Source organism: Bos grunniens, chromosome 23 (assembly GCF_055505025.1).
Source record: "Bos grunniens cultivar Pamir isolate PY7600 chromosome 23, Bosgru_T2T1.0, whole genome shotgun sequence".
Taxonomy (NCBI): Eukaryota; Metazoa; Chordata; class Mammalia; order Artiodactyla; family Bovidae; genus Bos; species Bos grunniens.
This window is the reverse complement of record NC_141187.1, coordinates 32298780-32314569: the sequence shown is the minus strand read 5'-3', so window position 1 is coordinate 32314569 and position 15790 is coordinate 32298780. Positions and strand designations below refer to the sequence as shown.

General features: G+C 41.2%; 1 protein-coding gene and 1 pseudogene across 1 annotated transcript; one reads left to right on the top strand and one right to left on the bottom strand.

Annotated features, from left to right (window-relative positions):
* Nucleotides 1–1109: 1109 nt before the first annotated feature.
* On the bottom strand, nucleotides 1110–2069 carry LOC147347360 (olfactory receptor 2B8-like). Its single transcript, XM_086369846.1, has one exon. The coding sequence runs from the start codon at nucleotides 2046–2048 to the stop codon at nucleotides 1110–1112; it is 939 nt and encodes a 312-aa protein (XP_086225972.1). The 5' UTR covers nucleotides 2049–2069.
* Nucleotides 2070–3972: 1903 nt separating this feature from the next.
* LOC147347353 (BOLA class I histocompatibility antigen, alpha chain BL3-7-like) overlaps nucleotides 3973–15790 on the top strand; it is a 109950-nt pseudogene continuing 98132 nt past the window's right edge.

Sequence of the window (15790 nt, the reverse complement as noted above, 5' to 3'; positions counted from 1 at the left end):
GGGCTTCTCATTGCCGTGGCTTCTCTTGTTGGCGACCATGGGCTCTAGGGCATGCCGGCTTCAGTAGTTGTGGCTCATGGGATCTAGAGAGCTGGCTGGGTAGCTGTGCGCATGGCCTTAGTTGCTCCGCATCATGTAGGAACTTCCTGGACCAGGAATGTAATTCTGTTTGTTGCATTGGCAGCAGGATTCTACCACTAGACCACCAGGGAAGGCCCTACTTATTGTTGACTGGGAAAGAGGCTATGGAAATACACTGTGACCTCCTAGACCCTCCAAGTGGAACAAAGAACAGACCCTAACAGTTACTAGTTATGGAGGTAAACAATGCACAAAGAGAGACGGGACAGGCAAGCAGGAGAGCAGCCATATCTTAAACAATAAATTGGTCACAAGGACTTGGAAATCAGCCTTCCCCGTATGAACATTCCAGGCCATCGTACTGGAAGATAAGAGACCACATCAAAGAGATGGAAGCCATGACAACTGTGGCAATCTAGATCAGGAAGCCCTAAGTAGACCCAGAAGCCTACTGCAAGGCATTTGAGTGAGTCCAGCCGAGACCAGAATTGTCCAGCTAAACTTAGCCCAAATGCTGATGCACATAATTGTGAGATAAATTAATGATTAAAGTTTTAAGCAACTAAATTTTGAAGTGATTTGTTATACAGAAGAAGCTAACTGATATCTACCCTTTGGCATCTGAACACATGTGTTGGAGCAGTAACAATTCTTAGGAAATGATAAAGGTTAATATTCCTTACAGCATTTCAGTGGTTTCCTGTTCTTATTTTGGCTGTAATTTCATGTAATATATTCATATGGCATTTTGCAAATAGATGTGGAATAATGTACTTAAAAGTGAGTGCAAACAAGAAAAACCCTAGAACTTTAAAAAACAATAACTACAAAACAGATGCTGTCAGAACACCGAATCCGCGTCTCTGGAAGTTGAAATGAATACAAAAACTTAGAATTTGACCACTCATGTTTCAAAGGGAATGAACAGAGCTTCCAAAGGAAATTTTAGATGGCTCATGGGGCACACATATATATCTGAATAGTTTCTGGCATTCAAAGTCCTTCCATTAAACTGTTCTCCTCAGCCATCATCTGGAGTCAGAGTCCTTCCAAAGCACCTTCTTAATTGCCCCATTCACATCCCTGTTCCTCAGCGTATATATGAGGGGGTTGGTCATGGGGATAATGACAGTGTAGAAGAGAGACACGAACTTGTCCTGATCCTGGGAGTCGCTGCTGCTGGGCTGAAAATACACATAGATGGCTGTGCCAAAGAACAGGGAAACCACCATGAGGTGGGACCCACATGTGACAAATGCTTTTCTTTGCCCTGCAGTGGACTTTATTCTTAAGACCACCCTGACAATCTGACCATAGGAGAACATGATTAATGAAATAGGTGTGAGAAGCATGATGACACTGCCAAAGAAGGTCACATACACATTCATAGTGGTGTCAACACAGGCAAGTTTGAGAAAAGAAGGGACCTCACAAAAGAAGTGGGCTAATTTATTTCTCCCACAACGAGGCAAAAGGAAGACAAGCACTGTTTGCAATAAGGAGTTGGCAAAACCAGTGACCCACGAAGCAGAAGCCATCAAGGCACACAGACGGGGCTGCATGATTACTGTGTAGTGAAGGGGCCTGCAAACAGCTGCATAGCGGTCAAATGCCATAACTCCTAGCAGAATACATTCTGTACCTCCCAACGCCAGAGAGATGAACATTTGAACTACACAGCCACCAAAGGAGATGGATTTGTCTTCTCCGCTGAGATTGAATAGGAGCTGTGGAACAATGCTAGTCGTGTAGCACATGTCCAGAAAGCTCAGGTTAGAGAGGAAAAAGTACATCGGGGTGTGAAGACGTGGGTCCAAGTAGGACAATGCAATGATGGTTGTGTTTCCCAGCAAAGTGAAGACGTAGAAGATCAAAAGGACCACAAAGAGGACTGGCTCAAGTTGAAGTCTGTCAGAGAAGCCCAGTAAGATAAATCCAGCAAAAGAACTTTCATTTTTCTGTCCCATCCTTTGTTAGCACATGGCTCCTGTCAAATCAAGTGTTTAGCAATTTATTAAAAGTATCTTTCCAAAAAGTGCATAGATGAAGAGGAAAATCTGTCATGTTCAAAGACATTAAAAAAAAAAAGACATGGTCATGCGATTTTATATGCAACTATTTGAATAAATTATGTACTCATTAAAATGGATATATTTTAAATTAATTAGGTCTTTCCTATTCAGAAAAATTATATATTGAAATAAATATAAGAAAAGAAAAATAATAAAATCAAGTAATGAACCTTGGTTTGCATCAATCCTAGATATAAAATGCCTGTTTTAGATTGAGTTTAATAGGATGAAAGTATAATGATTATTTATGTACATCTTAGAGAAAGTGGGAACGAGGGAAAATCAAGGGAGAGAGATTAGAAAGAGTAAGAAAATGTAGACAAAGGGAGAAAGTTTATTCTAAATATGTATCTCATAATTCTACATAACTTGATTTGCACATACCTCACATGTAATAGAATAATACAAAATGATCTCTAAAATGCATTCAGATATAGAAATTTATGAGCTAGAATGTAGTTTTACAAAAGATTATATTACATTCAATATATCACTGAGATACTTCTCATAGATACATTCTGGCAAAATAGTTATCTCTACTCCTAATGCATTATATTTGTGAATGCTATAAGCTGGTCTTTCGGTATAGCAGTAAAAACTAAATTGCTCAGAGCCTGAAAATATCACCTTTAATTATAGTGCTTAACTTTTGTCCTTGAGATACCTAAAATTACTATACCAATTTAACAAGAACTCCAAAAATTTATTCACTGTACATAAGCAGTTCACAGGCTTCCCTGTTGGCTCAGTGGTAAAGAAACCGCCTGCCAATGCAGGAGATGCAGGAAAGGCAGGTTCAGTCCCTGAATTGGGAAAATAACTTGAAGAAGAAAATGGAACACACTTCAATACAGAGAATCCTGGGGAGCTACAGTCCATGAGGTCAAAACAAGCTGGACTTTACTCAGTGACTAAACAACAAAAGTAGTCACTTTGCAACAGAATTTCAAACTCCAGCGACCAGACTTACCTCTTATTTCTGCTGATTTCAGTGTCATATATTACCAATAACTAAAATGCCTGGAGTTCCTACAGGAGATAGGATTATTCACTATCAACATTCTAATGACAATGAAAAACACATAAATGAGGAGGCAATGGATCTATCACAGTCTCAGAAATAACACTTCTAATCACTATGGACAGAGTTTGGCCAGGTTGGGGAAAAGAGGCTGAAATGCGAATTCCTTTGCATGCTGTTTATTGAGTGAATGTCCTCAAGACAAAGAGAATCAGGGAAGCAAAACAGAGCAGACAAATGTGTTAAGCAAGGATGTGATCTCAAATGGAATACATGGACGTGATCCCATAGAAAGCTGGAAAAGGACTCTCCAAATAGAGCTATCGGCTGATAAAAATATTGTTGCTTCACTTACACAATCACTGCTATCCACATGCTGCTACCTGAGCCTTTCAAGTGAGACAGATAAAGAACTGAATTTTAAATTTAATTTTCATTCAGGTAAATTTAAATACCTACTTATTTAGATGTGACTAGTTACTACTATCAGAGAGGGCAATGGCACCCCACTCCAGTGCTTTTGCCTGGAGAATCCCATGGGCAGAGGAGCCTGGTAGGCTGCAGTCCATGGGGTCACTAGAGTCGGACATGACTGAGCGACTTCACTTTCACTTTTCACTTTCATGCATTGGAGAAGGAAATGGCAACCAACTCCAGTGTTCTTGCCTGGAGAATCCCAGGGAGGGGAAGCCTGGTTGGCTGCCGTCTATGGGGTTGCACAGAGTCGGACACGACTGAAGCAACGCAGCAGCAGCAGCAGCAGCAGTTACTACTATACAGAATAACAAGCTGTGGAGCATGCGTTGTGCCAGATTTAGTTCCACCTTGACAAAAAGGCAGTCTTTTATAAATCCCACCAGTCTGTCATTGACTACAAGCTGCCCCAACCACATTCAGAACTTCTGGCAATGTGGCTCCATTCAACTGATGGTAATTTTCTAAAGAAGGAAAGGGCTGTGAAGCTGTCAGTCAATACCCATGACAAATATGGTGTGGATCAGTGCAGCAGCCAGTAGAAAATGTCTGAGCTGGACATTGAAAGAATTCATAAAAAATGAGAGTCCATTCATACAAAATTTAGTCCATTCATAAGTGTGTGCAAGGATGGAAAGACAGTCACCAGTATACATTACACCATCGTCGCCAAGTCGCTTCAGTTGTGTCTGACTCTGTGCGACCTCACAGACTGCAGCCTACCAGGCTTCTCAGTCCATGGGATTCTCCAAGCAAGAACACTGGAGTGGGTTGCCATTTCCTTCTCCAATGCATGAAAGTGGAAAGTGAAAATGAAGTCACTCAGTCGTGTCTGACTCTTAGGGACCCCATGGACTGCAGCCTACCAGGCTCCTCCGTCCATGGGATTTGCCAGGCAAGAGTACTGGAGTGGGGTGCCATTGCCTTCTCCATACATTACACATCACCTTGTTATTTGCCTAATTCACCAATAAATTAAACATTCAGATCACCTTTTCTGACCCACATTTCTCCTCTCAAATTGGTGTTCTTCTCAATTGAAGAATGATCATTTTTCATTAACAGAAATACAAAAATGCATTGACACAATAACTGCAAAATGGACCTTCATTGTTGTAATTATCAAGCTAGCATTTGGAAGATTACGTTTGTTCATTTCTTTGAGAAAATGAACATTTTAAAACTACAGATAATGACAATACACTTTAAGAAACATTCTGTAATTTCACAGAAATACGAGCTGAGGAAAAAATGAAGGTGTACAGTCTAACATTTTCACATTCACATATATGCTATTATTCAATTACCGAAGGACATGTTTTATGACAGCCAAATATCCTGAATAAATTGCTCCAGATATCCATACTGAGACATAATGAATACACTACAATAGGATGAAATGTCTAGGAAAACAAAGTTGGCTTCCACAAGGAAGACTTGGTTTGGTTTTGAAATTTGGTGAATTTCTACAGGAGTTTCTGTTTCTTTTGCCAACTGACATGTATGTTACTCAATTTAGCCTTTAAAGAACACTTGCAACTGAAAACAAACTTACTTACCAATTCGTAAAGTACCACAGAGATCGAGTTCCTGTCCTCTCAGTCTTATTCCCCTTATGTGAGTGTCCTAAGCTCGTTCCCTATCTCATTTTCACTTCCTGCTTTTAATACAGTACTGGGCATTGGAACCTGGGTATGTAGACTAAGGATGCAGGTTGCATGCAGTGAGTACATAAGTTGACTCTATCAGCATTGGAATATCCTTAAGTTTTCCTTAAGCAAGAAGATACTTTCTCTTGATAACTTCAAATACCTTCACAGGGTACTAAAGATCAGCATTGTGCCTAGCTGGTAGGATGACATAGGAAGGCAATTTCAAACTCTCAGGATTCCTTCTGAATGTAATGTCTTGGCTCTATGATGGAGAGCTCATTATGAAAGCATGAGATTGGTATGAACCTGCAGTATAATGGTCTGGTGAAAACAGTTTACCTGACTGAAGTCTCTGAGGAATGTATGTCCTGTATGGTTAATTAGCTGATGTCATCTAGCTGCCCAGAGATGACAATCCTCAGGGAAAGTGAATATCAAGGAGAATGCAAGAGGATACCTAATCTGCCTCTTTTATAACTTCTCATAATTGACAGAGGTCAGATAATTCCCTTGACTTCTCAGTTACCTTAACTCTCCTCTTTTAATGATTTAGATATTTTACTAAACACTTGATATTTTTTCATACAATTGCAAAAAAATTATCCATATATAAATAAGAACACATTCAGTTACTTAATTTTAAATGTAAGTTAATTTTTATCTAATATTCATAACCAACTCTTAATGGATAACGGAGTTACGAATTCACTTCAGTTCAATTCAGTCGCTCATTCGTGTTCGACTCCTTGCAACCCCATGAACAGCAGCACACCAGGCCTCCCTGCTCATCACGAACTTCTGTCATCCCCTTCTCCTCCTGCTTTCAATCTTTCCCAACGTCAGGGTCTTTTCAAGTGAGTCAGCTCCTCGCATCAGGTGGCCAAAGTATTGGAGCTTCAACTCCAACATCAGTCCTTCCAATGAACACCCAGGACTGATTTCCTTTAGGATGGACTGGTTGGATCTCCTTGCAGTCCAAGGGACTCTCAAGAGTCTTTTCCAACACCACAATTCAAAAGCATCAATTCTTCGGCACTCAGCTTTCTTTATAGTCCAACTCTCATATCCATATCATGTATGGATATACATGACTACTGGAAAAACCGTAGCCTTGACTAGACGGACCTTTGTTGACAATGTCTCTGCTTTTTAATACGCTGTCTTGGTCGGTCATAACTTTACTTCCAAGGAGCAAGCGTCTTTTAACCAATTAGGCAGTGTCTACCTAATCTTTAAGGTAAATACATTAAAGGTCAACCACCACATTTTACTCCCAAACCTCTAATATGGCTAAGGAAAAACTACCTGTCCTCTATGATGTTGTTCAATTTCTATCTGAAAGTTGTAATGATTTACATAAGCAAACATAAAAAATATTGATTTTTTAAATGGAACTTCCATGGTTTGTTTAAATTCAACTCATCTTTGCATTTATTTCCACATGATTGAGTTAAACAAGATAGGTATAATTGTTAAAGTAAATTGAAAGAAACTTGATGGGTATTGTGTGTTTTGAAGTTTGAACATCAATTAATTTCAGAACAACTTATACACTTGACTATACTGGCAAAAGGCAGGAACAATTAGTATCTGTCCATGGAAGGTGTTGGCCCTAACCATCAAAGGCAGCTTCAAAAAGTACATAATCTCTTTTCCCCACTAGAACATGTTTTCTTTCAGAGTAATAGACAACTACTAGCTAGTAGTCCAAGCTATCTCAGGGAAAGCTATTTAGGTTTGAAGCATCTTGGTTTTTGTATGTCATTAGTCAGACAAGCACACAGATCTTCTTTAACTAATATACATGCTATAGCCAAGCATTTCACATAGAACCGTAAATTCCAGTTTTTTTAATAACATTCTATCCATAGGGAAAAATTATCTTTTCCTTAAAATACTCTTATAATTTTCTCAGTAATCTCTCTACTAGTTAAATTCTATGATAATATTTACTCAACTGTAAAGATTAGTACTGCATACAGTGTCCAGAGATGGAGGGAATTACAGACATGCAATTAACATTTCTTCCCATTTCCATCTTGTTGCTGTAAATATTAATTGGCGTAATAATGTTGGATAATAATTTGACATTATCTAGAAATGCTTACTTGCAAATACATGCTTTTTTCCTATGCTATTTTGTAAAATTCTTATTTTGATTTGGAATATAATACACCAAAAGCATAATCTATTTTTTAATTTTATTTTATTTTTAAACTTTACATAATTGTATTAGTTTTGCCAAATATCAAAATGAATCCACCACAGGTATACATGTGTTCCCCATCCTGAACCCTCCTCCCTCCTCCCTCCCCATACCATCCCTCTGGGTCGTCCCAGTGCACTAGCCCCAAGCATCCAGTATTGTGGATCAAACCTGGACTGGCATCTCATTTCATACATGATATTTTACATGTTTCAATGCCATTGTACAAATAAGGACTCGTCAAAATAAAGAGCATTTGTCTGTTAAAGACTCTGTCAAGAGGATAATAAGATAAGCTACAAACTGGAAGAAAATATTTTCAAGCTACTTATCTTACAAAACAGTCATATCTAGAATATACAAACAACTCTCAAAACTCTACAATAAGAAAATAACTCAATGAAAAAACATTTCAGCAAATAACTCACCAATGCAAATATATGAATGGTAAATAAGCACATGTAAAGACGTTTAGCATCACTAACCTTCAGGAAAATGCAGATTAAGAACATGAAGAGATATCACTACCTACCTACTAGAACAACCAAGACAAAAAGTGTCAGAACAATACCAAATGTTGGCATCATTGTGGAAAAACTGAATCACTCATACATTGCTAATCAGAATATAAAACGATACATCTACTTTATAAAAGAGCTTGGATGTTTCTTTTAAAAACCACATATACACTTGCCATAGAGCTCAGTAATTATGCTCTTTGGCATTTATGACAGAGAAACAAAAATGTATTCCACACAAAAACCTGTGCACAATTATTCATAGCAGTTTTATCTGTAACAGCAAAAAGCTGAAAACAAAGTGTTCTAAACAAATGATGGCATATCCAAACTATGAAATACTATTTGGCAATAAAAAAGGAATAAGCTATTAATACACACAATATCTCAAGGGTATTATGTTGAATGAAAATGTCTATCTTAATAGGTTAAATATTATATGATCCCATCTATATCCTATCCACAAAATGACAGAATAATAGAGATGGGGATCAAGATAGTTGTGCCCAGGAGTGAGTGATGATTTATGGAGGGTGCAGAGGAGGGGAGGAAATGAGTGTGACTATAAAGTGGTATCACAAAGGAGATGTGAGTGGTCAAGGGGTAATTAAATATTTTGAGCATGATGATGGCTACAGGAATATACATGAAAAAATTACATGGAACTCTATATATACATTGTACCAATGTCAGTTTCCTCGCTTTTAAATTGTATTACAGTTATAGAATATATAACCATTGGGGAAAAGGTCAAAGGTACCCAAGACCTCTCTATACTATCTTTAGACCTTTCTGTTAATCTGCAACTATTTCAAAATAAAAAGTTTTTTTAAAAAGGACTTGAATAGAACAAGAACTAGAGAATGAAAAAAAGAGGGACAGACAGAAACACAAGGCAAAACAAAAATGGCAACAAGAGAGAGAAGGAGAGAGGAAGCTGCCCAAAAAACTAGGTTTCTCAGTTCTAATGAGATGGATGAAACTGGAACCTATTATACAGAGTGAAGTAAGCCAGAAAGAAAAACACCAATACAATATACTAACGCATATATATGGAATTTAGAAAGATGGAAACAATAACCCTGTGTACGAGACAGCAAAAGAGACACCGATGTATAGATCAGTCTTATGGACTCTGTGGGAGAGGGAGAGGGTGGGGAGACTTGGGAAAATAGCATTGAAACATGTATAATATCATATATGAAACGAGTCGCCAGTCCAGGTTCAATGCACGGTACTGGATGCTTGGGGCTGGTGCACTGGGACGACCCAGAGGGAGGGGAGGGGAGGGAGGAGCGTGGAGGGTTCAGGATGGGGAACGCGGGTATACCTGTGGCGGATTCATTTCGATATTTGGCAAAACTAATACAATATTGTAAAGTTTAAAAATAAAATAAAATTAAAAAAAAAAAAAAAAACTAGGTTTCTGTTTACTCATGACATACAGGCTCCAGATCTCCCCTCCTCCCTTGGGCACACCTAATCTACAGTTTTACCCAAAACAACTCCTTTGAAAAGAAATGCATGAACTAGCTGGGTGAATCCTACACACAAGGTGAATAAGAAAAACCCCACACGAAAATCAATTTCAATTCAATTCAGTCGCTCAGTCGTGTCCGACTCCTTGTGACCCCACGAAGCACAGCATGCCAGGCCTCCTTGTCCATCACCAACTCCCAGAGTCCACCCAAACCCATGTCCATTGAGTCAGTGATGCCATCCAACCATCTCATCCTCTGTCGTCCCCTTCTCTCCTGCCTCAATCTTTCCCAACATCAGGGTCTTTTCAAATGAATCAGTACTTCACATCAGGTGGCCAAAGTACTGTAGTTTCAGGTTCAACATCAGTCCTTCCAATGAACACCCAGGACTGATCCCCTTTAGGATGAACTGGTTGGATCTCCTTGCAGTCCAAGGGACTCTCAGGAGTCTTCTTAAACATCACAGTCCAAAAGCATCAATTCTTTGGCTCTCAGCTTTCTTTATAGTCCAACTCTCACATGCATACATAACCACTGGAAAAACCATAGCCTTGACTAGACAGACCTTTGTTGACAAAGTACTGTCTCTGCTTTTTAATATGCTGTCTAGGTTGGTCATAACTTTCCTTCCATGGAGTAAGTGTCTTTTAATTTCATGGCTGCAATCAGCACCAACAATTTCTCCCTAAGAAGCAAAGTGTTTCATGTCTGGGACCCTCAGTTTGAAGACTTACACCTGAGACATGGGCCTCCAAAACATACCTCTGAAAATCAATGAAGTTTGTGTGCATGAAATCCGTGAAGCTATAATGAACTAAGAAACAGGCTCACCCAGACTCACTGTGGCTATCTCTCCAGGGCACAGCATACAGACACAGACTGAAACCTCCAGCTTGTCCCTAAAAGAAGCCTATTTCCTTATCTTAAAAGCTAAGACTTCTAACACATATCTAGGGGTCAACTGCAATCTTCGCCAAACTCCTGAGAAGCCATCAGGTGCCATCATCATGCTCTCCCTCTGTCCCACCCCAGATCACTGGTGTCTCTGTGCAAAGAATTTGTGCACACATATGGCTGCCCAGGTTTTGTGGCTGCTGCCAGAGGGCACACTCCTTGATCACCTGGTTCAGTGGCTTGCGTTTCTGGGTCCAACAGGAGAGTAGCAAAAAAGAAACAGCCTGTAACTGGCTACCTGCACCCACCCACCCAGGGCTCAATGTTGAGGGAACAGACAGAAACACCCATCTCCATCTTCTCCTGAAAGAGGTATAATTGCATATTTGAAAAGTTATTGCCTTGGGTTCTGGTAGATTGCCTATGACAACAACAATCACCTTGCCCTGAATGAGGACCTGTGCTTTTGGACCACAGCACATGCAGAGGCTCAGATCCCCAAGCTCAAGCTTGAGCAGGGTGGTGCTTCGGGGAACAGTAGGAACTATCTGGAGGGGGGCTGCAGGGGGTGGGTCCACAGACACCTGGAGAACGGGAAGGACACACTGCTGCACGCAGGTACGAGGGGCGTGGGGCCTCCCTGGTCCCCCCTAGGGCTGGACCTGGCTTCCCACGAAGAGAAGAAAGTGAGGTCAATGTGGAAACAGTGCCCCGGTTCCTGTAAGGAGAGGGAGGAATCCTCCCAGGTTTTCATATTCTGTACAAGAGAGTGACTCGCCAGTGGCCCCACTTCTCTGAAAGACAATTAAGGAATCCAGTCTCCTTGGGGAAGAAGCAGGAACCTATCCCTGAGATAACTGGTCAGCGGTGCCCCTTCACCCTGGGTGCCATCTTGTGAACCATGACTGTCTCTCAGGGCCAGGTCTCACCCTGAGAACATGTTTGGAGGCCTGACTCCAGCTTTTCTGAGTCATTCGGCCTCCACCCAAGTCAGGAGCATTACTCTGTATTCATTCCCTTACATAGTGCCTCCTACCTTGGCTCTCACCCTGACTCCAGAACTTTCCAAGGACTCAGGAACATGCCCAGACCTCCGAGCTCAGGCTGATGTCTGGTGTTTGTGCTGCTTCTTTTCAAACCCTCTGTCCTGTTTATTCTCAGGATGGTCACAGGATGCTGCTTCAGGGACCCATGGAGGTAACACTAAATGGGAATTTTCTGATTCATCCTCCATAGACCTTCCAAAGACACATGTGACCCATAACCCCATCTCTGGCCATGACGTCCCCCTGAGGTTCTGGGCCCTGGGCTTCTACCCTGAAGAGATCTCACTGACCTGGCAGCGTGACATGGAGGACCAGACCCAGGACATGGAGCTTGTAGAGACCAGGCCTTCAGGGAATGGAACCTTCCAGAAGTGCGCAGCCCTAGTGGTCCCTTCTGAAGAGGAGCAGAGATACACGTGCAATGTGCAGTGCAAGGGGCTTCAGGAGACCCTCACGCTGAGATGGGGTAGGGAGGATGCTGGGGTGGAGCTTCTTCTCAGATAAAGCTGGAGCCTTTCTGGACCCCTTCAGCAAGGTCAGGACTCAAACCTGAAGTCTGGGCCCCTTCTCTTTCCTCCACAGTACCTTCTCGGCCCTCCGTCCCCAACACAGACATCATTGTTAGTCTGGTTCTACTCGTGGTCATTGAAATTGTAGTAACTGGAGAGTTGGACTATAAAGAAAGCTGAGTGCTGAAGAACTGATGCTTTTGAGCTGTGGTGTTGGAGGAGACTCTTAAGACGCCTTGGACTGCAAAGAGATCCAACCAGTCCAATAAAGGAAATCAGTCCTGAATATTCATTGGAAGATCTGACGCTAAAGCTGAAACTCCAATACTTTGGCCACCTGATGTGAAGAACTGACTCATTTGAAAAGACCCTGGTTCTGGGAAAGATTGAGGCAAGAGGAGAAGGGGACAACAGAGCATGAGATGGTTGGATGGCATCACTGACTCGGTGGACATGAATTTGAGTAAACTTCGGGAGTTGGCAATGGACAGGGAGGCCTGGCGTGCTTCAGTCCCTGGGGTTGCAAAGAGTTAGACACGACTCAGCAACTGAACTGAACTGAACCAAATCTTTGATATTTGTTGTCTCAGGCGCTGTTAGGGGAAGGATTTTCTAATACCCTTTCGGAAAGCCTATTAACAACTTCCACATCTTATAATTCCCTGAATCTCCTGGAGAATTGTCTATCAGGTACATTATCCCCAGGGTTGATACTAGGAAACCCACATGGGGATAAGTAACTATTACTGGAGTTGAAGGAGACTGGGTTCCCAGAGGCTACAAAGAAGCTGTAAATTTCAATGTAAGGAAGTCCTGTGGTCGCTCCAGTTCTCACAAAGCCAGACATACCCTCCACAAGAATCATTCCATCTCTCATCCTTGTACACAGAACACAGAAGTCGCTCAGTCATGTCCGACTCTTTGCGACCCCATGTATTGTAGCCCACCAGACACCTTGGTCCATGGGATTTTCCAGGCATGAATACTGGGTTGCCATTTCCTTCTTCATCCTTGTACATCTGGAGGCAAAGGCAACATTCTCTTTCTTTTATTTTTCCCATTATGCTGGAGGCTGACTTGGAAGCCAAAGGCTCTTCCCAGAAGACACTTTCATTCTGATATGAGCATCTGGTAAGTACAATGACCTTTACCTGGTTAAGAAATGAGTCAAACTTGAAGATGAGCACTGTGTGACTCTCTTCCTTTTTCTCAAATCTACTTTTTACTTCTCTCTCTGCAGGCAGGTTTCCTTTGTTATTCAGTCCATACAGCATGAAGTGGCAGTAGCTTAAATTCCAAATCTTCATATGTCCTCTACCCAAGAGCTAACCATACTTCACCTGGCCATCCCCCACCACCCTTCAAAGACCCCTGAGTGAAAGGGCAGAGTCTTTGATGAAAGGATGGAGATAATCACAGGAGCCACTTTCTCTTGGACATTTCTCTTTAAGTAGAAGAGAAAGATCTACACACTAGAAGTAGCTACTTTAAGGTAGAGAGGCCTTCTACACTTTAAGTGCAAAGTGGTGAAAGTCATTGGCATTTTGGGACCCAGAAAACTCAGGGCTGCATCAACATTAGTCACATTGGCAGCTCTGAGACCACTGGTGCCCGACATAGCATCACTTTGTCAAAGCAGGCACTGGCAGAACAGTAGTGATGAGCAACGTATATGAGAAGGGGAAGAAAATAGAGGGTTCTGCTCACCAGGAACAGAATTCATGTGAGAACTTTCTGGGAACTCTAGATAGAAACGGTGGCAAATAATAAAAGCAGAGATTTCTGTTGTGCCAGCCAGATGTAGAGCTGAGGGAAAGTACAGAGAGAAGAAACCTCCCAAGAAGGACTTTTCTTAATTTTCTTCCTTCTGCTTCTTGCAAAGCTCAGAGCTTGCCTTCCCCTCCATCTTTGCCCACTTGATATCCTATGGTGAAATGCTAAAGTCTCCACAGGTGTCAGAGAACACTTTTTCAGCAAACATTTCTGAATGTCCCCCTATGTGGCAAGAGCAATGCCAAGTGGCATGACACAACTCCAGCCTGTGTTTCTTGAGACTGTATCAGCCCATAGGCCCAAGAGTGATAATAAACAACAGGCTGTTGTTTTATCTACTATTTTATTTACTATTTCAACCCCACCTAGGGCTTCTCAGGTGACTCAATGTTAAAGAATCCACCTGCCAATGCAGTAGACAAGGGTTCAGTTCCTGGGTAGGAAGATCGTCTGGAGAAGGAAATGGTGAACCCACTCCAGCATTCTTGCCTGGGAAATCCCATGGACAGAGGAGCCTGGCAGGTACAGTCCACAGGGTCACAAAAGAGTCAGACACGACTTAATGACTAAATAACAACAACAAGCCCTGCAGTCTGGCCAAAATGAACTGTTTCTGGCAGTTCCCAGGAAGTTCTTGCATGAGCTCTGTGTTCTCTGGAGTTTAAAGCACCTGTGCCTCTCTCCACTTTGCCTATCTCCGTGTAGAATACCTCTCTCTTCCCTTGAGTTTTGTTACTCAATCACTGAAAAAATAGCCCAAGAGAGGCCCTCTACTATCTTTAGCTTCTGCCACCAGACTCTCTATCCCTTTGGCTAAGACACAAGACAGTGGGGCTGGTGAAGAATCAGTAATAGAATCAGAGATGGTGTTGTCTGGCATCCTCTGGCGTGCATCTCATTCTACCCCAAAACCAGTCTCTCTCCAGAGGCAAATAGAAGTCTACGTTTATAAAACTGGATTTCCATACACAAAGGCAAAAAAGATTCAGTCCACGGGATCGCCAAAGTATCTTACAAGCACAAAAGGGTCTTTAAACCCAAACAATAAATACATAAATGTTTATATTCAGAGAGATTTGTATATACTATATTTACATAGCATATATTTTATATATTTATTACACATTTTATACATAATCTCAACTGCCACATAGCCTGGAATAAAAATCACTATGAAATAAACACTGAGGACACATATTTCTATAAGAAAAAATTACCTAAGTCTTTAAGTATATTAATGTATTCATACATTACATGTTGATTCAACTGTTCAATTGCACACATTACAATACATCTTGATTGTTTCCTGTATGTCAGGCACTGTTCTACACATATAATGATTTTGTTAAGACAAATTTCCGGATCTATAAATCTGTCATTATACTGAGGCAGATTAGAAAAGAAATAAGATTTTTTTTTTTTTAAGAAACAAGGAAAACTCTGGATAGTAATGAGTGATCTGAAGACGAAATAAAGGACAATGCAATAGACAATATCTTGAGGGGAGTATTAGTTGTGGTGTCAGAGAAATTGAAAATGAGAAAAACCAGACAGACATGAACATTCGGGTATTAATGTTGGGAAATTCTAAGGATAAGAGGGTTTCCCTGGTGGCTCAGTGAATAAGAATCCGTCTGTCAGGGAAGAAGACATGGGTTCGATTGTGATCCAGGAAGATCCCACATGCCTCAGAGCAACGAAGCTCGTGCACCATAACTACTGAGCCTGTGCTCTAGAGCCCAGGAACCACTCTTATCGAGCCCATGCATCACAACTAATGAAGACTGCATGCCCCAGAGACCGTGCTCCACAAAAAGAGAAACCCATGCACTACAAATGGAGAAAGCCCCAACACATCAGTGAAGACCCACCACAGCCAACAATAAGTGAAATGAATAAATAAATTTTTTAAAAAAATTCTAAAGATGGGAAATTGAGCATAGCAAGAGAAAATACTAGAAAGGTAAGAAAAGGATTATGAAGGCTCCTGTATGCCATAGTGAGGAATTTGGAATTTGAGTTGAAGGCAATTGAAAACCACTCGAAGTTTTCGAGAAGGGAAG

Excerpts from the sequence above, each read along its gene's own strand:
- LOC147347360 (XM_086369846.1), bottom strand. The coding sequence starts at position 2,048 with ATGGGACAGAAAAATGAAAGTTCTTTTGCTGGATTTATCTTACTGGGC.